Source organism: Nerophis ophidion, linkage group LG21 (assembly GCF_033978795.1).
Source record: "Nerophis ophidion isolate RoL-2023_Sa linkage group LG21, RoL_Noph_v1.0, whole genome shotgun sequence".
In the NCBI taxonomy this organism is placed as follows: Eukaryota; Metazoa; Chordata; class Actinopteri; order Syngnathiformes; family Syngnathidae; genus Nerophis; species Nerophis ophidion.
Window position 1 is genome coordinate 42,749,663 of NC_084631.1, and position 23,924 is coordinate 42,773,586.

A 23,924-nucleotide genomic window follows, 5' to 3' on the forward strand; every position below is an offset into this window, starting at 1 on the left:
GGTTTCACTATGTAAAAGCGCTTTGAGTCACTAGAAAAAAGCGCTATATAAATATAATTCACTTCACTTCACATTGAAGGACCACTTTAAAAACAGCGTCTTACTGTACTGACTACTTTAAAACATTGTTGATACCTGAATCACATGCTGAGCTAGCAAACATTCATTGTTTGCAGTCACTGTGAAAGTTCCCGTTCAATACAACACTGCTTGAAAACAGGAGTTCAGAACACTGCACGGGCAGTGCAAATACCGTATTTTTCGGAGTATAAGTCGCTCCGGAGTATAAGTCGCACCTGCCGAAAATGCATAATAAAGAAGGGAAAAAACATATATAAGTCGCATTTTTGGGGGAAATTCATCTGAAAAAAAACCCAACACTTTCTACCGCTTACTCCCTTTTTGGGGCCGCAGGGGGCGCTGGCGCCTATCTCAGCCACAATCGGGCGGAAGGCGGGGTACACCCTGGACGAGTCGCCACCTCATCGCAGGGCCAACACAGATAGACAGACAACATTCACACACTAGGGAGCATTTAGTGTTGCCAATCAACCTATCCCCAGGTGCATGTCTTTGGAGGTGGGAGGGGCCTATCCCCAGGTGCATGTCTTTGGAAGTGGGAGGAAGCCGGAGTACCCGGAGGGAACCCACGCATTCACGGGGAGAACATGCAAACTCCACACAGAAAGATCCCGAGCCTGGATTTGAACCCAGGACTGCAGGACCTTCGTATTGTGAGGCAGACACACTAACCCCTCTGCCACCGTGAAGCCCAAGAATAGACATTTGAAAGGCAATTTAAAATAAAGAATAGTGAACAACAGGCTGAATAAGTGTAGGTTATATGAGGCATAAATAAGCAACTGCTATGTTAACCTAACATATTATGGTAAGAGTCATTCAAATAACTAGAACATATAGAACATGCTATACCTTTACCAAACTCTCTCTCACTCCTAATCCATAAATCCCATGAAATCTTATACGTTTAGTCTCTTACGTCAATGAGATAAATAATATTACTGTATTTCCTTGAATTGCCGCCAGGTATATAGTATGCGCCTGCCTAGAATTACTCCTGGGTCACACTCATTTCGCAGAATAATTAGCGCACGCTTAGCGTTATCGCCGGCTCAGGATTAACGCCAGGTCAAACTCGTTTCGCAAAATATTATTTTTATTAGCGCATGTCTAGAATTTCCGCCAGGTCAAACTCGTTTCGCAAAATAATTAGCATATGCCTAGAATTTCCGCTGGGTCAAACTCGTCACGTCACGAGTGACACTTCACCTGTCATCATTTTCAAAATGGAGGAGGCTGACTTCAATCATTTGAAATCACATAAAGACAAGAAGATTAAGAGCTATTCAGTAGGATTTAAGGTCCAAGCTATTGAATATGCTAAAAAGAGCAGTAAGCAGCTATGTTTTATTAATATACCGTAGCTGCGTGTGTCAAATATGAGTCATTAAATGACTCCCGCCTCCTGGTGGTAGAGGGCGCTAGTGATCCTTCTTGCGACTACTCGGCTGCAGAAGAAGTGACAACAAGCAGCAATCGTTTATTGTTTCCTCTCGCTTGCACTTTTAACATGGAGGATTACATATCTAAAATAAAACTGTTTTCTAAACTGGACTTTCAGTTGAAACAGGAGGTAATAAAGGAAGATAAGGAAGATTTATAGAAACAAGTTATCGATGCTTTTGATCAGAAGGAGCTGCGCATGGACTTCATTTATAAGTAAAGGTAAGACCATAATAAAGTTTGTTTTATTAAATAAATGGGTTATAAATGGGTTGTACTTGTATAGCGCTTTTCTACCTTCAAGGTACTCAAAGCGCTTTGACACTACTTCCACATTTGCCCATTCACACACACATTCACACACTGATGGAGGGAGCTGCCATGCAAGGCGCTAACCAGCACCCATCAGGAGCAAGGGTGAAGTATCTTGCTCAGGACACAACGGACGTGACGAGGTTGGTACTAGGTGGGAATTGAACCAGGGACCCTCGGGTTGAGCACGGCCACTCTCCCACTGCGCCACGCCGTCCCTTGCTCTTGCTTTTCATGATGGTATCCTCACATCACACTCAAATTTTTAAGCGCAGGCCTAAATTTACCACATGCCTTTGGTAAACACCGGAGTGAGAAGAGGTTTTAAGTTAATTAGCGCCCCAACGGCAATTCAAGGAAATACGGTATTTGATATTTCACGGTAATGTGTTAATAATTTCACACATAAGTCGCTCCTGAGTATAAGTCGCACCCCCGGCCAAACTATGAAAAAAAACTGCGACTTATAGTCTGAAAAATACGGTAGCATATAAAGATGATGCTGAGGCTCACATAGACTTGTGCTCATAAGTCTCTTCCCAGAACATGAATGCTAAGCACTCCTGCTTCATTGTTGGGTGAGGCTTTTGATTGACAGTTTCCTCTTTTCAAATGTAAATGACACAAGAAAGTAGCAAAAGTGGACAGATGTTATTGCCCTCCTCTAACATCAACGACGCTTGAAGTCTCTTGTGGTAGTTGTGGGTGAGGTCCTTTAGCACATTCTTCTTGGAAAAAAAAAAGCCTCCAGTTTCTTTAAGTAGTTGGGCTCAAGAAATGCACCTTTGAGATTTCCTCACAGGTCAGAAGATTGAGAACCTTCACTTGGTTGGCCTTGTGTTTTGGATCACTGTCAAAGCTGGTCAGAGCAAATGTTCCTCCAGTAATTTCCGATAACATGCTGCATTCATCTTGCCATCACTGTGTGGCCGAGGCTGGAGCTCACACTTCCCCTCCTCGTAGGCCTTGTGCACTCCTCTCCAAATGTAGCCTTCATCGTTTAAAGTTCAATTTTGGGTCTCATCACTCCAAAAAGGACTTTGTTCCAGAAGTTTTGAGGCTGGTGTGTGTGCTGTTTGGCCTAATGTAAGCAGGATACTTTGTGACATTTGTGCAGAAATGCCTGTCTTCTGGCGACATGACCATCCATCCATCCATCCATCATCTTCCGCTTATCCGAGGTCGGGTCGCGGGGGAAACAGCCTAAGCAGGGAAACCCAGACTTCCCTCTCCCCAGCCACTTCGTCTAGCTCTTCCCGGGGGATTCCGAGGCGTTCCCAGGCCAGCCGGGAGACATAGTCTTCCCAACGTGTCCTGGGTCTTCCCCGTGGCCTCCTACCGGTTGGACGTGCCCTAAACACCTCCCTAGGGAGGCGTTCGGGTGGCATCCTGACCAGATACCCGAACCACCTCATCTGGCTCCTCTCCATGTGGAGGAGCAGCGGCTTTACTTTGAGTTCCTCCCGGATGGCAGAGCTTCTCACCCTATCTCTAAGGGAGAGACCCAAACTCATTTGGGCCGCTTGTACCCGTGATCTTATCCTTTCGGTCATGACCCAAAGCTCATGACCATAGGTGAGGATGGGAACGTAGATCGACCGGTAAATTGAGAGCTTTGCCTTCCGGCTCAGCTCCTTCTTCACCACAACGGATCGATACAACGTCCGCATTACTGAAGACGCCGCACCGATCCGCCTGTCGATCTCACGATCCACTCTTCCCTCACTCGTGAACAAGACTCCTAGGTACTTGAACTCCTCCACTTGGGGCAGGGTCTCCTCCCCATGGCGACATGACCATGCAGCCCATTTTTCCTCAAGTGCCTCCTTATTGTACATCTTGAAATAGCAACACCACTTTTTTCTACAGAATCCTGTATTCCAGCTGAAGTTATTTGTGGAACAATTTTATTGGCAGTCGTTGCTGAAATCTTTTCTGGTCTCCCTGACTGTGGTTTGGTTTCAACAGAATCCCTCATTTTCCACTTCTTAATCAGCGTTTGAACACTGCTGATTGGCAGTACTTTTTGTACCCTTTTCCTCTTCTATGCACTTCAATGACCTTTTCCTCTCCAAAGACCATTTTGTCTGTGCAGCACTGGATGTAAGATGCCCAGAAACTCACTGACCTTTAATTACCAACAAACAGGTCACAGGTGAGGATGGGAACCCGGATTCAAACCAGTTTGTGCGTGTTATCAGGTCAAACTCACTTGGGGTATGTCAACTTTTGATCAGAGTCATTTGGATACTTTCTTTCACGTTTAGATTTAAAGGCCTACTGAAAGCCACTACTAGCGACCACACAGTCTGATAGTTTATATATCAATGATGAAATATTAACATTAGTTTACTAAAATGCAATTGTAAATTTCACGCCGGACTATCCTGCTGAGACGTCGCAGTATGATGACGCGCATTGTAGAGGACATTTTCTTCCAGCACCGATCCCAGCTATAAGTCGTCTGCTTTCAACGTATAATTCCACAGTATTCTGGACATCTGTGTTGCTGAATCTTTTGCAATTTTTTCAATGAATAATGGAGACGTCAAAGAAGAAAGCTGTAGGAGGGAAGCGGTGTATTGCGGCTGCCTTTAGCAACACAAACACAGCCGGTGTTTCATTGTTAACTAGTATTATTAGGGATATGTATTAAATAGTATTATTAGGGATATGTATTAACTAGTATTATTAGGGATATGTATTAACTAGTATTATTAGGGATATGTATTAACTAGTATTATTAGGGATATGTATTAACTAGTATTATTAGGGATATGTATTAAATAGTATCATTAGGGATATGTATTAACTAGTATTATTAGGGATATGTATTAACTAGTATTATTAGGGATATGTATTAACTAGTATTATTAGGGATATGTATTAACTAGTATTATTATCCTGCTGAAACGTCGCAGTATGATGACGCGCATTGTAGAGGACATTTTCTTCCAGCACCAATCCCAGCTATAAGTCGTCTGCTTTCATCGTATAATTCCACAGTATTCTGGACATCTGTGTTGCTGAATCTTTTGCAATTTTTTCAATGAATAATGGAGACGTCAAAGAAGAAAGCTGTAGGAGGGAAGCGGTGTATTGCGGCTGCCTTTAGCAACACAAACACAGCCGGTGTTTCATTGTTAACTAGTATTATTAGGGATATGTATTAAATAGTATTATTAGGGATATGTATTAACTAGTATTATTAGGGATATGTATTAACTAGTATTATTAGGGATATGTATTAACTAGTATTATTAGGGATATGTATTAACTAGTATTATTAGGGATATGTATTAAATAGTATCATTAGGGATATGTATTAACTAGTATTATTAGGGATATGTATTAACTAGTATTATTAGGGATATGTATTAACTAGTATTATTAGGGATATGTATTAACTAGTATTATTATCCTGCTGAAACGTCGCAGTATGATGACGCGCATTGTAGAGGACATTTTCTTCCAGCACCGATCCCAGCTATAAGTCGTCTGCTTTCATCGTATAATTCCACAGTATTCTGGACATCTGTGTTGCTGAATCTTTTGCAATTTCTTCAATGAATAATGGAGACGTCAAAGGAGAAAGCTGTAGGAGGGAAGCGGTGTATTGCGGCTGCCTTTAGCAACACAAACACAGCCGGTGTTTCATTGTTAACTAGTATTATTAGGAATATGTATTAAATAGTATTATTAGGGATATGTATTAACTAGTATTATTAGGCATATGTATTAACTAGTATTATTAGGGATATGTATTAACTAGTATTATTAGGGATATGTATTAACTAGTATTATTAGGGATATGTATTAACTAGTATTATTAGGGATATGTATTAAATAGTATCATTAGGGATATGTATTAACTAGTATTATTAGGGATATGTATTAACTAGTATTATTAGGGATATGTATTAACTAGTATTATTAGGGATATGTATTAACTAGTATTATTAGGGATATGTATTAACTAGTATTATTAGGGATATGTATTAAATAGTATCATTAGGGATATGTATTAACTAGTATTATTAGGGATATGTATTAACTAGTATTATTAGGGATATGTATTAACTAGTATTATTATCCTGCTGAAATGTCGCAGTATGATGACGCGCATTGTAGAGGACATTTTCTTCCAGCACCGATCCCATCTATAAGTCGTCTGCTTTCATCGTATAATTCCACAGTATTCTGGACATCTGTGTTGCTGAATCTTTTGCAATTTTTTCAATGAATAATGGAGACGTCAAAGAAGAAAGCTGTAGGAGGGAAGCGGTGTGTTGCGGCTGCCTTTAGCAATGAATGAATGAATTATATTTATATAGCGCTTTTCTCTAGTGACTCAAAGCACTTTACATAGTGACACCCAATATCTAAGTTACATTTAAACCAGTGTGGGTGGCACTGGGAGCAGGCGGGTAAAGTGTCTTGCCCAAGGACACAACAGCAGTGACTAGGATGGCGGAATCGAACCTGCAACCCTCAGGTTGCTGGCACGGGCACTCTACCAACCAGGCTATACCGCCCCAACCCAAACACGGCCGGTGTTTCATCGTTTACATCCCTGAAAGATGACAGTCAAGCTTTACTATGGAACAAAGCGGTCACGCGAACACGGTTGGATTGGACCACACACACACAAAGTACAGCGTACTATGCAGCGTTAATTTCGAACGATCCTGTTTGGAAGAGGGTCCCTTGCGAAGGGCAGAGATGGGCATTGCCACCACCCGTCGACTGGTGCTGAAGAAAGGTGCGGGGCCGACCTTCAGGTTGTACAGGTACGACCATATAATCTCACTAAAACACTAGTATCACAATAAGCAGATAAGGGATTTTCCAGAATAGTCCTAGTAAATTTGTCTAATAACATCTGAATTGCTCCCACTGTATAGTCTTTGTCACTCTCACTTTCCTCATCCACGAATCTTTCATCCTCGCTCAAATTAATGGGGAAATCGTCACTTTCTCAGTCCGAATCGCTCTCGCTGCTGGTGGCCATGATTGTAAACAATGTTCAGATGTGAGGAGCTCCACAACCCGTGACGTCACGCGCACATCGTCTGCTACTTCCGGTACAGGCAAGGCTTTTTTATCAGCACCAAAAGTTGCGAACTTTATCGTGGATGTTCTCTACTAAATCCTTTAGCAAAAATATGGCGAAATGGTCAAGTATGACACGTAGAATGGACCTGCTATCCCCGTTTATATAAGAACATTTCAATGCAGTAGGCCTTTAAGGAGAGTAACCAGTTGTTTGCCAATCACTACCTTCACCCAACAATTAACCATGAGTTGTCATTCATATTCTGTAAAGAAAGGCCTAGAAATGATCAATTCTCCCAGGGTATGTCAACTGACGTGTAAGCTCAGGCCTGGAGCCACTTGTGCTGCAAAATGACATCAAATAACTGCTTTGGTTTTCAGGGCACAGACTATTCCCAAGCAGAGAGCTGTACCTGTCCCAGGTTGATGTAGACAGCATTCTGCAGGAACTCCGAGGCCTCTCTGGCCCTCTTCTGAATGGCCAGCACTCGCACGGCCTTCACGCAGGCCTCCAGCTCGATGACGCCGGCGTTCTTGTACTAGGTGGGAGATGAAGGAGAAGTCAAGAAGTTTGTGCTGCACGGTAAGACCACATTACCACCGCTCTGCTGGCTCTCTACGACCACAACTTTCATTTCATGCCTTTTATCTTGTCATCCATTCATTCATTTCCCTACACTTCCACACTCATTGTCTGATTATTAAAATTCAATTAATAAGTGAATGGCTGTGTAATTTCATTGTGAATGAAGTGGCTACAGGTAAGGGGGCTGAGGGAAGGCAATTATAATAATGAAGATAAAGTACAAGGTCCTCAACAGGTAATGAGAGTATTCAGCTTTCGCTAAGCACTGGGGTTATACTGCTTTTATTAGGGATATGTATTAACTAGTATTATTAGGGATATGTATTAACTAGTATTATTAGGGATATGTATTAACTAGTATTATTAGGGATATGCATCAACTAGTATTATTAGGGATATGTATTAACTAGTATTATTAGGGATATGTATTAACTAGTATTATTAGGGATATGTATTAACTAGTATTATTAGGGATATGTATTAACTAGTATTATTAGGGATATGTATTAACTAGTATTATTAGGGATATGTATTAACTAGTATTATTAGGGATATGTATTAACTAGTATTATTAGGGATATGTATTAACAAGTATTATTAGGGATATGTATCAACTAGTATTATTAGGATATGTTTAAACAATCATTATTAGGGATATGTATTAACTAGTATTATTAGGGATATGTATTAACTAGTATTATTAGGGATATGTATTAAATAGTATTATTAGGGATATGTATCAACTAGTATTATTAAGGATATGTTTAAACAATTATTATTAGGGATATGTATCAATTAGTATTATTATATGTTTAAACTAGTATTATTATGGATATGTATCAACTAGTATTATTAGGGATATGTATTAACTAGTATTATTAGGGATATGTAATAACTAGTATTATTAGGGATATGTATTAAATAGTATTATTAGGGATATGTATCAACTAGTATTATTAAGGATATGTTTAAACAATTATTATTAGGGATATGTATCAATTAGTATTATTATATGTTTAAACTAGTATTATTATGGATATGTATCAACTAGTATTATTAAAGATATGTATCAACTAGTATTATTAGGGATATGTATTAACTAGTATTATAAGGGATATGTATCAACTAGTATTATTAGGATATGTTTAAACAATTATTATTAGGGATATGTATCAATTAGTATTATTATATGTTTAAACTAGTATTATTAGGGATATTATTTTTGCTTCGCTTTTCAATTTTTTTTTTAGATTTTCCGTGTTTCCCCCTTGCTCAAAAACACTTTATAATGGGACTGTCTGCATGGCTTGTCTTAACAACTCCAGGGTTTCCCCTTGCATGTCATTGTGGCCACGGAACAAAGACAGCCGCCACACCGCATCGTTAACGATTATGAAAATTATAAGAAGACACCATTTTAAGCGCAGCCCGGCCACACCGCCACAAGTATATTGACAATACATGGGAAACCCTGAGCAGGGATGCATCTTTTGACAATTTTCTCCTTTTGTGTGCAGCGGTCCAGGAGTAAAAATAGCAGTGTTTCCTGTACATTCAAATATTTGTGGAGGGCCACCAGAATTGAAATTTGGACCGCCACAGAAAGTTTTGGGGTTCCTTTTTCTTTTTTACATTTTGTGTATTTGCCCTTGCTCACAAACACATTACAATGAAAGGGTGTATGTAGCTCCCTTCCACCAGTAGCACTAAAATCCCAGCCAAATAAACGGGATTTTTTTCTAAGTACAACAACGAGAGAGGCCTAACTTCCAGCCTCCTTCGTTCACAAAAAGTTGGATTTTTTGCCTAAGTGTCAACGTGCGTTATTTTGTCAGTGTCCACTTTTGGGATTTTTTCTAAGTACAACAACGAGAGAGGCCTAACCTCCAGCCTGTTTAGCCTCTTCCATTAGGCACTTAGAAAAAATGCCAGCCAAAAAAACGGGATTTTTCCTAAGTACAACAACGAGAGAGGCCTAACTTCCAGCCTCCTTAGCCTCTTTCGTTCACACACTTAGAAAAAAATCCCAGCACCAAGCCCAATGCATTTCAATGGGATAAAGCATGTGTTCATCAATATAGTGATAGATCAGACCTTTATTATAATTCTCTTCACCGTCAGCACACACTTGCATGGAGCCCAGGAAACATCCTGCAAAACCCTTCTTAAGACCTATCTCTTCTCGCTGGCCTTTAACCTGACCTGAACCCGCCCACTGGGCCACCACTTTTAGTTCCCCCCCCTCCCCTTCCTAAAACCTATCTCTTCTCGCTGGCCTTTAACCTGAGCTGAGCCCGCCCACTGGGCCACCACTTCTAGTTCCCCCCCTCCCCTTCTTAAGACCTATCTCTTCTCGCTGGCCTTTAACCTGAGCTGAGCCCGCCCACTGGACCACCATTTCTACTCCCCCCCCTCCGCTTTAGGTTTTTCTTTTCAGTTTGTCGCACTTTTATTATTTCATTATTTTTATCTTACAATTTTACTTTTTATTGGAACCCTTTCACCGTATTGCTTTTGCACTATCTTATTTAGCTTATGCATTGTTTATGTTCTTTGTTTGTTTTTGGTTTTTTTGCTCTATGCTTTATAACAGGGGTGCCCATTACGTCGATCGCGAGCTACCAGTCGACCGCGGGGGGTGTGTCAGTCGATCTCCAGCCAGGCTTTTAAAAAAAATCGACCTAAAAATTAGTGATCATCAATCTTCACCAAGACGTCACTTATATGACATTCACGGTACCGGAGGGTCTTGTGAGATGACGCTGGCTGCTGCAAGATCATTATTATGAAAATATGACCGAGAGGAAGGCGAGAAACACTTTTTATTTCAACAGACTCTCGCGCCGTACCTTCCGTCAAAACTCTAAAGGCCGACTGCACATTTCCTATCTTCACAATAAAAGCCCTGCTTCATGCTGCCTGCGCTAACTAAATACAGCGTCTCGGAAAACTGGCGTGCACAAGCGATCCCTCAGAAAGCTGGCGTGCACATCACTTGTGCACGCCAGCTTTCCGAGACTCTTATTTTGTAGCGCAGGCAGCATGAAGCAGGGCTTTTATTGTGAAGATAGGAAATGTGCAGTCGGCCTTTAGAGTTTTGACGGAAGGGACGGCACGAAAGTCTGTTGAAATAAAAAGTGTTGCTCGCCTTCCTCTCTGTCATTTTTTCATAATAATGAACAGGCAGCAGCCAGCATCATCTCACAAGACCCTCGGGTGCCGTGAATGTCAATCAAACAAGCTACGGAATTTGCCGCCAATGTTTTTCTTGTAAAGTGTATGGAAGCTGGATGAATTAGATGCCAAAAACCAACCACTTTCATGTGGTATTGTACTGAAAGGACAACTTTTTTTCTCCTCCATTTGAAAATGTGGGTGTTATCATCATTACTGTCTGATTCCAATCAATGCAAGTCATCAGAATCAGGTAATACACCAACTTATATTCTTGTCTTTGTGAAAGAAAGACATCTATATGTGTTACACATGCTTGTATTATCATTAAACACATTTAACTTGTTTACAAAAATGTCTCTTTCATAAATAAATAAATATAAATGATATATATAAATGAGGTAGATCCCCTCGAGTTGGTCAATTGAAAAGTAGCTCGCCTGCAGAAAAAGTGTGGGCACCCCTGCTTTATAACCTGTAAAGCACTTTGGTCCAATTTAAAAATTGTTGTAAAGGCGCTACCGTATTTTACGGACTATAAGTCGCAGTTTTTTTAATAGTTTGGCCGGGGGTGCGACTTATACTCAGGAGCGACTTATGTGTGAAATTATTAACACATTACCGTAAAATATCAAATAATATTATTTAGCTCATTGACGTAAGAGACTAGACGTATAAGATTTCATTGGATTTATGGATTAGGAGTGAGAGATAGTTTGGTAAAGGTATAGCATGTTCTATATGTTCTAGTTATTTGAATGACTCTTACCATAATATGTTAGCTTAACATAGCAGTTGCTTATTTATGCCTCATATAACCTACACTTATTCAGCCTGTTGTTCACTATTCTTTATTTATTTCAAATTGCCTTTCAAATGTCTATTCTTGCTGTTGGGTTTTATCAAATACATTTCCCCCAAAAATGCGACTTATGTATGTTTTTTCCCTTCTTTATTATGCATTTTCGGCAGGTGCGACTTATATTCGAGTGACTTATACTCCGAAAAATACGGTATATAAATAAAGTTGCCTTGCCTTGCCATGTTCTACAGAGAATCTTTGAAGTCTACTGCTGCTTGAAATGAAACAAACCATGTTTTTTTTTTGTTAAATAAGGTTTAAAAACATGATCAGGTCACGATTTTTTTTAGAAAACTAACCAAAAAGCTGAGTTTTACCCATCAAAATTCCAGAGCATAAAAAACTCTGGCGTTGTCACGCTCCGTTTGTGCTTTTTCTCTACACTCCCTTTGGGCACTTAGGGGCCGGCATTAAATACACTTTAAACGTATCCCGTTCAGAAAAGTGTTACCATCAAGCAAAAAAAGCTGTGAGTACTTGAAATAAAACAGACTATTTTAATTCAGGGCTGCAAACATATTCTATGCCCTCAAAACTCCTTCCATTTTCCAATACCTTTCCGTAATATGAGATGGCCTCTTTGTATTTCTCGATGATATCCTCGGGGCTCAAGCAGTTCTTGGCCCGTCCAATCTCGGCGCTGGTGTCGGCGCTGATGCCGTTGGCGGTGAGGGCGCCTACGCTCACAGAAACATGAGAAGTAATTAGTCGGGGACGCTGGAATGAACAAAGGAAGGTGGCGGAAGGGACACAAAGACTGAGGTCAACAAATACAAGTTGATGTTAGGATGAGGGCAGAAGTGAGCCTTCAACAAGTGGCATCAAGCACAAGTGGTGCTGTGCTGCCCCCTGCTGGAGGCTCTACAACAAGCAGCGTGATGGTGGGAGGGAGAAGACTAGAAGGTTGGGTTAGAGAGGTCATACCTGGGTCAATGAGAACCTCCTGAGCCCCTACAGACACAGAAAGAAGGTAGTCCATCACACAATGTTAGCAGTGTTAGTCACAACACCCCCTCCTCTTATATATTATGCACCTTCATCACAGAGTGCCCATGTGATAAAGGGAGGTTGTTTAAGGTTGTTTTCTTTATTTGCACTCCCTGGAACTTTTCACAGCATGTAAAACACTAGACAAGTGTTGAGCTTTTGTGCAGGGAGAAGTTCCGGACCCCTTTTAATCCACTTTACCATTATTCTTTTCTGCACGATTCTTGTCCGACATGACCCAACCACCTCATCTTATCTACAAGACCCTGGTTTCCACCTACAGTGAACTGCCAATTAGTGCTGGAACAGGAGTTTTCCTCATCAAATGTTGGATTCAAAAGGGCTGAAAACACATCCAAAGTTCAAATGGCAACTTTTTGTTTGTATACTCACTGGGTTTCAAAGAGCCAAGATAAAATGAAAATGAATTCAGGTCTATATATTAGTGTTATAATATATTAGGACATATGTAAACTACTTGAATACTTTAAATTCATTGTTTTGACACATCCATCCATCCATCCATCTTCTTCCGCTTATCCGAGGTCGGGTCGCGGGGGCAACAGCCTAAGCAGGGAAACCCAGACTTCCCTTTCCCCAGCCACTTCGTCTAGCTCTTCCCGGGGGATCCCGAGGCGTTCCCAGGCCAGCCGGGAGACATAGTCTTCCCAACGTGTCCTGGGTCTTCCCCGTGGCCTCCTACCGGTTGGACGTGCCCTAAACACCTCCCTTGGGAGGCGTTCGGGTGGCATCCTGACCAGATGCCCGAACCACCTCATCTGGCTCCTCTTGATGTGGAGGAGCAGCGGCTTTACTTTGAGTTCCTCCCGGATGGCAGAGCTTCTCACCCTATCTCTAAGGGAGAAACCAAAACTCATTTGGGCCGCTTGTACCCGTGATCTTATCCTTTCGGTCATGACCCAAAGCTCATGACCATAGGTGAGGATGGGAACGTAGATCGACCGGTAAATTGAGAGCTTTGCCTTCCGGCTCAGCTCCTTCTTCACCACAACGGATCGGTACAACGTCCGCATTACTGAAGACGCCGCACCGATCCGCCTGTCGATCTCACGATCCACTCTTCCCCCACTCGTGAACAAGACTCCTAGGTACTTGAACTCCTCCACTTGGGGCAGGGTCTCCTCCCCAACCCGGAGACGGCACTCCACCCTTTTCCGGGCAAGAACCATGGACTCGGACTTGGAGGTGCTGATTCTCATTCCGGTCGCTTCACACTCGGCTGCAAACCGATCCAGTGAGAGCTGAAGATCCCGGCCAGATGAAGCCATCAGGACCACATCATCTGCAAAAAGCAGAGACCTAATCCTGCGGTCACCAAACCGGAACCCCTCAACGCCTTGACTGCGCCTAGAAATTCTGTCCATAAAAGTTATGAACAGAATGGGTGACAAAGGACAGCCTTGGCGGAGTCCAACCCTCACTGGAAATTGTTTTGACACAATGTAATCTTATTTTACAAATGCCATACAGTTTTACTTGAGTGCAGGTCACATATTGCGTGTTTTAATCCACACACACACACACACACACCTTTAGTACAATCCCTGGCTTTTGTCACGCACACACTAGGTGTGGCGAAATTTGTCCTCTGCATTTGACCCATCCCCTTGATCAGGGGAGCAGTGAGCAGCAGCGGTGCACCACCCAGGAGTCAGTTATGGTGATTTAACCCCCAATTCCAACCCTTGATGCTGAGTGCCAAGCAGGGAGGTAATGGGTCCCATTTTTATAGTCTTTGGTATGACTCGGCCGGGGTTTGAACTCCCAACCTACCCATCTCAGGGCGGACACTCTAACCACTAGGCCACTGAGTAAGAATGACTCCAACCTGGTCGCACCACCTTTGGCTTTGATGAGTGCATGCAGTGTGTGAGGCATGGGTGGTAAGCAGTGAGAAAACAACTATTGCTCCAACTTTCTCGGATCAGCTTTGCATGTTGGGGTCTTGTCATCCACCATGTTCTTCTATTTCCACCACACTTTTTTACATTGAATTGAGATCTGCATTATTTGCAGGCCATGAATACGGTGTTAGCTTCCACTGTTATGCTGATGACACCCAACTCTACATGCCCCTAAAGCTGACCAACAAGCCGGATTGTAGTCAGCTGGAGGCGTGTCTTCATGAAATTAAACAATGGATGTCCGCTAACTTTTTGCAACTCAACGCCAAAAAAACGGAAATGCTGATTATCGGTCCTGCTAGACACCGAACTCTATTTAATAATACAACTCTAGCATTTGAAGCCTGGTTGGAGATCGACTGACACACCCCCCGCGGTCGACTGGTAGCTCGCGATCGACGTAATGGGCACCCCTGGCTTAGATTGTTACAATTTATAAGGATTCTGACATACAAAACTCCAAGAAAAGTGCAGTTTTCCTTTAAGATGACACAAGAAGATGATGGTAAGCGGAGAGAAAGGCTGTACTACAAACACACATGCAGAGGTCGTAGAAAGAGCATTGAAAAGTGATTGGAATCCACCTCTGAATGAGTCCTAATCAATACAAGTGAATGAGGACTTTTGATGGACACGGTGGAGCAAATAACGCTCAAAAAGAAAGGGGGGGAAACCATGAAGATTGTAATTAATGGTGATTGGGGGTGCGATTAATTAGTAAGACGAGCATGTTGAGTGGACGTTAATAAACAACAGGCTGCGTAAAGAGGGAGCTAGAGGAAGTGGTTTTGCACCAATGGGAGGAAATGGAGGCGGGATCTCCTCAAAAAGTGGCTTTGCTGAGAAAATCAGCCTGATGCTCTCTGCAGTTGAGTTGCTCCAATATCAGTATGGCAATACTTGGCCATACTTACCTGGTCTGTGGCGCTTCCCGGCATCTGCCGCCTGGGTGACAGTGGTCTTGTGCGCCGGCGTCTTGCCCGCCGTGCCCCCCGGGTAGTGAAAGATGACGGAGGCGGAGCACAGACCCTCCAGGGCGGCTGCGCAACAACAAGAGCGTGTCAAGAAGAACACAGCAGAAAGGGGAGAAGAAACTCACCGCCCAGCCACAGGAAGTCGTTGACGGCCCGCAGCAGCTCCACCGCCATGTGGTAGTGGACCAGGGCGTCCTGCAACATGCCCGCTTGCAGACACAAGTCGCCCACGTGCTTCCTGGTGCGGCCCTGGCAGCGCTTCTTGTAATGCCTGAAGACACACAGACGCCACTTAGCCACCTGTGCATGTTACACAGAACCACAGCCTCGCGTGTAAATACTCCTCACAGCTGCTGTCAACACAACAGGGCAGAAGACGGAAAACTGCTGGGCCCACTTCTCTGTCGGTGCCTTTCATACATAAAAACCTGAGGACAATGCCGACATGTCCAAGCAATCTAAAAGGAGTGTTGCCATCATTAAGACCATACCCTCCTTTTTACACTGGCGCCATTTTCCCTGCATTACTGCTCTGTATAAGAGGCACCAACACACAGCGAGGGAGACACAATTGATCCCAGCTATTTCCCAAGAGTTCCAACTTGGTAATAGAACAATATTGGTGTTGCCTACAGAACCATAATCTGCTTTTACAATGTCTGGGTAAACCGGCATGTTTCCTGCATTGCTGTTCTGTATAAAAGGCATAGACGCCAAATGGGAAGGATGGAGTTGATCACATGCTTTCAGGAGGCTAGACTTTGGCATTACCAAAAAGAACCATCTCCTTTTTCACATTGTTAAAGCCACCTTTTTTGCTGCATTTCTCTTCTGTAAAAAAGGGGACCAACATAAAATAAGGAAGAAAGGATTATTTTCTAGAGGTTAGAACTTGGCAATATCTTAATATTTGCGTCAAAACTGTAAGACACTTTTACAATAGCTTTGTAAACCGTCATTTTTCCTGCTTTGTAGTTTTGTATAAAAGGAGACACACGGAATGAGGGAGATAAAGTGGATCCCAATTATTTTCCAGGCAATCGCAGAATTTTTGTGTTACTTTCAGAACCAAAAGCCACTTTTACAAAGTCCGTCTAAAGCGGCTTTTTTTCTGCATTGCTATGCTGTATAAAAGGCACAGACAAGGAATGAGAAGGATAAAGTTGATCAGACATTGTAGGGGCTAGTTTGGCAATATAAAGGTTGGTGCGTCTTTTACATGTGAAGGCTGCCATTTTTCCTGCTATAATGTTCTGTATAAAAGGCACACAACACAGAGCGAGGGAGACAAAGTTGAGCAGGTAATTTCCGGGGGTTAGAGCTTGGCAATCGCTTCATTTTTGTGTTGCCTTTGCAACCATAAGCCCTTTCAAAAGCGGGAAGCAGCATTGCTCTTTTGTATAAAAGGCAGGCACAAAGTTGGGAAGGATGAAGTTGACCAGAACTTTTCAGGGTGTGTGTCTGTGTCGTATTCCTGTCAAATACTGCATTTTTCCCTGCATTGTCGTCTTGTACAAAAGGCACCGACACTAAGTTGACAGAACAATTTTAGGCTCTTGAAGGGAGTTGACTGACACTTGATTCTGTTGCCCTGTTGGGTTTGTTGACAATGTTCCCGCTTTTGCAGTACTATCAGAGCTGGAACAGAGGTGGACCACCGCCTCGTTCTGTGCAAAAGACATCAGTTGAGATAATATCCCACTTCACTGTATAAAAAGCGCAGGCGGATGAATGCCGGACTAACTGTGATTTTATACGGCAATTTTTCTGTGTGAAAGGGCTCTCTATGTGGGTAGGGCAACAGGAGGGGGATACAAAGTAAGGGAGCACTTAAACTAAAGTTTTTACAGGATCACTTAGGGCTGAGTGATGAAAACCATAACAACAAATGTTGCAATCGACAATTGATATTAAAAAAAAATGTGTTCGATCATTTGATATTTCTTTTTCTTTGTTGGAAGAAAGCGGACGTTGCAAAGCAAGGTTGGTTGCATGAACAAAGGCACTCGCTCTCTGGTAACCAAGAAATGCATGAAGTGGGAGTGACACGCTAACAGCCAATCAGGTAACAGTATCAACTCGTTGTCTGACAGTTGATTCTTTGCATGGCATGAGAAGAGAAAGTAAAGGCCAATAAATTGTGGATAAAACAGGAAAAGTCACCTTTCTGTCAGAGCAATGTGGTCTGTAAAATGATGCAAGGAGCTCGGTGACACCAAACCACCTTAGCCCCGCTCACCCTTTAGAGCACAGCTGTAGCTTTGTGGCACTAAACCTGCAGAAAGGAGCTCTTTTTCCACACTTGGCACTATTGTCTTACATTTTATCAAACAATTCTTACATGGTCCTTATTTTGTCCCTCCATTTTAGGAGGTTAGTGTTAAGTGTTGAAATGTGTCTTTACTATTTTGTTTTAGTCTTTTCAATGCTTGTGTCGACATTTCCTTTCTTTTCTGCCTTAATGGCTTAGAGCAGGAGTGTCACACTCAAATACAGAGTGGGCCAAAATTTTAAACGGAACAAAGCCGCGGGCCAAGGTTGAACAAATGAACCTTTTAATAGGGACCCAAACAAGTTTTGCATTAAATATTGAACAAGCAAGGCTTATATAACTTTAGTGACATGCAAAATCCATTTTCAAATAATAATAATAATTAAAAAAAATATCAATGGCATATCAAATACAATTTTAATAAAAATGTAATGCCTTTTTTTCTATTTGCAATCTTCTGAGGTAAATATCAAATTTTTTCCACAGGCTAATAATACATTTGAAAATAAAATAACAATAATGAATGAACCAAACATTCAAGAGAGAAAATGCATGAATAAGACGTTAATTATTGGTCAGTTTGCTGGAAGTTTCTTGGAAGAGTTAGTGCTGCAAGGGGTTCTGGGTATTTGTTCTGTTGTGTTACGGTGCGGATGTTCACCTGAAATGTGTTTGTCATTCTTGTTTGGTGTGGGTTCACAGTGTGGCGCATATTTGTAACAGTGCTAAAGTTGTTTATACGGCCACCCTCAGTGTGACCTGCATGATTGTTGACCAAGTATGCCTTGCATTCATTTGCGTGTGTGTGTGTGTGTGTGTGTAAAAGCCACAAATATTATGTGACACGCTGTTAGTATGGAGAAAAAGTGAACGTGACGACAGGTTGTAGAGAACGCTTAAATGCACGCCACCAATATAGTTGTCCAGGAGGAAATCGGTAGAAATTCGGGTGAATGGTGGCCCTGGGAGATTTTCGGGAGGGGCATTGAACTTCGGGATTCTACCGGGAAATTTAGGAGGGTTGGCAAGTATGAGTATTAGCGGTGAATGCGGTGTTACAGCGGCTCCGACGCTGTACAAAAACCAGCGGGCCAGCTCTAACGCTAAATTGATATTGCTTCAAGGGCCAAATTAAATTACATGAGTTTGACACCCATGGCTTAGATCAGGGGTGCCCACACTTTTTCTGCAGGCGAGCTACTTTTCAATTGACCAACTCGAGGGGATCTACCTCATTTATATATATCATTTATATTTATTTATTTATGAAAGAGATATTTTTGTAAACAAGTTAAATGTGTTTAATGATAATACAAGCATGTGTAACACATATAGATGTCTTTCTTTCACGAAGACAAGAATATAAGTTGGTGTATTACCTGATTCTGATGACTTGCATTGATTGGAATCAGACAGTAATGATTTTTTCAAATGGAGGAGAAAAAAAGTTGTCCTTTCTGTACAATACCACATGAAAGTGGTTGGTTTCTGGCATCTAATTCATCCAGCTTCCATACACTTTACAAGAAAAACATTGGCGGCAAATTCCGTAGCTTGCTTGATTGACATTCACGGCACCCGAGGGTCTTGTGAGATGACGCTGGCTGCTGCCAGTTCATTATTATGAAAAAATGACAGAGAGGAAGGCGAGAAACACTTTTTATTTCAACAGACTTTCGCGCCGTCCCTTCCGTCAAAACTCTAAAGGCCGACTGCACATTTCCTATCTTCACAATAAAAGCCCTGCTTCATGCTGCCTGCGCTAACAAAATAAGAGTCTCGGAAAGCTTGTGCACGCCAGCTTTCTGAGGGATCGCTTGTGCACGCCAGTTTTCTGAGACTCTTTATTTAGTTAGCGCAGGCAGCATGAAGCAGGGCTTTTATTGTGAAGATAGGAAATGTGCAGTCGGCCTTTAGAGTTTTGACGGAAGGTACGGCGCGAGAGTCTGTTGAAATAAAAAGTGTTTCTCGCCTTCCTCTCGGTCATATTTTCATAATAATGATCTTGCAGCAGCCAGCGTCATCTCACAAGACCCTCCGGTACCGTGAATGTCATTTAAGTGACGTCTTGGTGAAGATTGATGATCACTCATTTTTAGGTCTATTTTTTTTAAAAGCCTGGCTGGAGATCGACTGACACACCCCCCGCGGTCGACTGGTAGCTCGCGATCGACGTAATGGGCACCCCTGGTTTAGAGGATTATAATTAGAGGAAGGTTACATTTGAAATAAAAATGTTTACATTTCATATTTTTTTATTCTGTTCCTTTTTTTTTTTTTTTAAATATCAATAATTATCGCTACCGACCAATATAAAACAGGAGTTTTCAGCCACATGACCCAGCCCTAAGATCAGTCCATTATCTTGTGATCAGAAAATCAATATTGATGGGGATTTCTTCCATGTCACCAGTAGAAAATAGAAAGGGTTTTGGACTAAGGAACATGTTCTCATCCTAACACTGAGGGAGGAGGAAAGGCTTGGTTGGGATCCAAACACTGAGGAACGTCTAAGTTCTCACCTTTTTGCCCCCAACAATAAACTCACAGGACAGTATGGAAGAAAAGAAGAGATGGATAAAGACAGGAGAAGCAAGCAAAGTGAGACGAGACAACAAAGTGTCCTCACCTGCTGTCAGTGTCCAAACCTACAAAGTCCTTCTTCTCGAAGGGCACACAAAGCAGAGGGATCTTGTCACCGGACTTGTCTGTGGCCCGGTCAAGCCGCTTGGACTCCAGCACGATAAATATGGACTGCACAAAGTCCTCCACCCTCTTCTCCACGTCGGAGCAGTCTTCAAAGCCGGGGTAGAAGGCCACGTCCGTCCTCTGCTGCTCCGCGATCTCCCCCTGCAGCCCGAACACCAGCAGCCTGGAGTCGTACAGAGTGGAGCCGTAGATCTCCTTCTGGCCGTGGAAGTGCTCCGACGTCAGGGGCCAGTCCTTGGCGGAGGCACAGGTGGTGACGGCCACCAGGCCCACCACCTTGCGGTGCGTCTGGAAGTCGCCCCACTCGTTGTTTTCGGGCAGGTAGTGGTGGCGGTAGCGGATGTAGAGGAGGCGCTGAGAGTCCCTGATGCTCACTTGGCTCACGCTGGCGATGCGCTGGTAGATCCTGAAGAACTGGTCCTCGGGGACCGTGCCCACTGGCTGGACCACCACCAGCACTGATTGGTGGTCCTCTGCACACTGCATGTAGTCCGGGACGCTCATCTTCCCACGTGCTTCCCTGATAAAGACCAAATCTACTCAGTTGGCAAAAACTCCACATGCAACAAAGTAAAGTTTCTTCAATCTTTGCAGCTACATTGGAGTAGGGTTGTCAAAAGAATCCATACTAAGTCCATGGCGACATGCAAACAAATACACCCATACTCGGGCTGCACAATTTGGAGAATTTTTTTATTTATTTATTTTTTAAACAATTTCAAAATGGCCCCCACATAAAGGTTTGGATTATTGGTATCAAATGATCTGCTTTTTCTTTAGTTTTTGCTCTATATTCGTACTTGACACCCCTGGTTAACAACCGTGTTAACCAAAGGCATGTGGTAAAAGTAAGCATGCGCTAATTATTTTCAAACCTATTCTCACTCAGGCACTTACCAAAGGTATGGAGTAAAAATTTGAGTGTGATGTAAGCTTGGACCTTAAATCCTACTGAATAGCTCTTAATCTTCTTCCCTTTATGTGATTTCAAATGACCGGTATTGAAATCAGCCTCCTCCATTTTGAAAATGATGACAGGTGAAGTGTCACTCGTGACGTCACAACTTTGACCAGGCGGTAATTATTTTGCGAAAGGAGTTTGACCCGGCAGTAATTCAAGGCAGGCGCATACTATATGCCCGGCGGCAATTCAAGGAAATACGGTACTTAACTGTACAGTACATAGAGTACATATATACCTAGTTATGTACAGTAAATGTACTTAGTTACGTACAGCAAAGGTTGTTTAACGCGTCTGCATCACACATGTGTTTAACATGTGACTATTTGAGCTGATGTACAAATATATTTTTTAGTTGTGCTTTTCTACTTATTTCTTTAAAGGGGTAAATCTGTACTTTGACAAGGGCTTTATTTATACTTACTGTACCTTATGTCACAATGCCGGCATTTCAGTCGATACTTATTTAATACCACGATAAAAAATACCAATACCTTAACGCTGCCTCCCACATATTGTGATCACGACAAACCATCTTCAACGCAATTAGCCAGCGGCTGCCACCTACTGGTATGGAAGAGTATTACACGGTTACTCTGCCCAGCTCTAGACTGCACAGACACTCAACAACAGCACATTATTTGCGGATTAGAATTACTGGTTTCGCCCAAAAAATGTTTTTAAACCAATTAGGTGAAATGACCAGCCGAGTGTGAAGCGACCGGAATGAGAATCAGCACCTCCAAGTCCGAGTCCATGGTTCTCGCCCGGAAAAGGGTGGAGTTCCATCTCCGGGTTGGGGAGGAGACCCTGCCCCAAGTGGAGGAGTTCAAGTACCTAGGAGTCTTGTTCACGAGTGGGGGAAGAGTGGATGGTGAGATCGACAGGCGGATCGGTGCGGCGTCTTCAGTAATGCGGACGTTGTATCGATCCGTTGTGGTGAAGAAGGAGCTGAGCCGGAAGGCAAAGCTCTCAATTTACCGGTCGATCTACGTTCCCATCCTCACCTATGGTCATGAGCTTTGGGTCATGACCGAAAGGATAAGATTACGGGTACAAGCTGCCGAAATGAGTTTCCAGGTCTCTCCCTTAGAGATAGGGTGAGAAGCTCTGCCATCCGGGAGGAACTCAAAGTAAAGCCGCTGCTCCTTCACATCGAGAGGAGCCAGATGAGGTGGTTCGGGCATCTGGTCAGGATGCCACCCGAACGCCTCCCTAGGGAGGTGTTTAGGGCACGTCCAGCTGGTAGGAGGGCACGGGGAAGACCCAGGACACGTTGGGAAGACTATGTCTCCCGGCTGGCCTGGGAACGCCTCGGGATCCCCCGGGAAGAGCTAGACGAAGTGGCTGGGGAAAGGGAAGTCTGGGCTTCCCTGCTTAGGCTGCTGCCCCCGCGACCCGACCTCGGATAAGCGGAAGATGATGGATGGATGGATGGATGGACCTAATGTGCCGCGGCACAGTGGTTGAAAAACACTGGTATAGGCTATACGAGCCCATCAACACGGACATGAAGGCAATAAAAAGACAACCCGGTCTAGTTTTTTCAACTGGGTAAAAAAATGTACTTTTAAGATGTACAATATTTAAGTAACATTACATTTGACATGTTACAGGTTATTTACCTTCCAATTACAGTACACTGGATTTTACAATAATATGAAATAAGTTTAAATCCTTTTGAATGGGTTACTTGTATAGTTTTGAATATTTCATGATTACGTCACATTGTCAACACTCAGAGGTGGGTAGTAACGCGTTACATTTACTCCGTTACATCTACTTGAGTAACTTTTGGGATAAATTGTACTTCTAAGAGTAGTTTTTATGCAACATACTTTTACTTTTACTTGAGTATATTTATAGAGAAGAAACGCTACTTTTACTCCGCTCCATTTATCTAAATTCAGCTCGCTACTCGCTACTTTTTTTTTATCGATCTATTAATGTTTGTTTTGGTTTTTCAAAGTAGGATACGCATGCTTGCGTTTAACCAATCACATGCAGTCACTGGTGACGTTGGACCAATCAAACAGAGCCAGGCGGTCACGTGACCGTCACACGTCGAAATCAACTTAAAAACGTTGAAAAACGTATTGGGGTGTTACTATTTAGTGGTCAATTGTTCGAAATATGTACTGTACTGTGCAATCTACTAATAAAAGTTTCAATCAATTAATCAAAAGTGTAAAGGAAAAAAAGACACTTTTTATTTCAACCGTACTTCCCGTCAAAAACCTAAAGGCTGATCGCACAGTTCCTGTCTTCACAATAAAAGCGCCGCTCCATAGCGCCTGCGCTAACAAAATAAGAGTCTCCGAAAGCCAGCGCAAACAAACTAGCAAGCTACGGAGTTTGCCGCCAATGTATTTCTTGTAAAGTGTGTAAAAACGAATATGGAAGCTGGACAAATAAGATGCCAAAAACCAACGACTTTCCTGTAGTATTAGACAGGAAGGAAGAACTTTTTTTCTCCTCCATTTGAAAATGTGGACGTTTTCAGCACTATACTGTCTGATTCCAATCAATGCAAGTCATCAGAATCAGGTAATACACCAACTTATATTCTTGACTTCATGAAAT

At 42.6% G+C, this 23,924-nt stretch overlaps 1 protein-coding gene across 2 annotated transcripts in view; it reads right to left on the bottom strand.

Annotated features, from left to right (window-relative positions):
- trappc9 (trafficking protein particle complex subunit 9) overlaps positions 1 to 23,924 on the bottom strand; it is a 320,599-nt gene that overhangs the window by 293,464 nt on the left and 3,211 nt on the right. Inside the window, exons 2-7 of one of the 2 annotated variants that reach the window (XM_061882642.1) lie at positions 20,301 to 20,900; positions 15,525 to 15,670; positions 15,340 to 15,465; positions 12,438 to 12,464; positions 12,069 to 12,190; positions 7,305 to 7,430 (exon numbers count right to left, since the gene is read on the bottom strand). In XM_061882642.1, coding sequence (XP_061738626.1) covers positions 7,305 to 7,430; positions 12,069 to 12,190; positions 12,438 to 12,464; positions 15,340 to 15,465; positions 15,525 to 15,670; positions 20,301 to 20,900 — 1,147 coding nt within the window. The remainder of the gene's footprint in view (positions 1 to 7,304; positions 7,431 to 12,068; positions 12,191 to 12,437; positions 12,465 to 15,339; positions 15,466 to 15,524; positions 15,671 to 20,300; positions 20,901 to 23,924) is intronic. The other variant, XM_061882643.1, reaches the window with a different exon arrangement.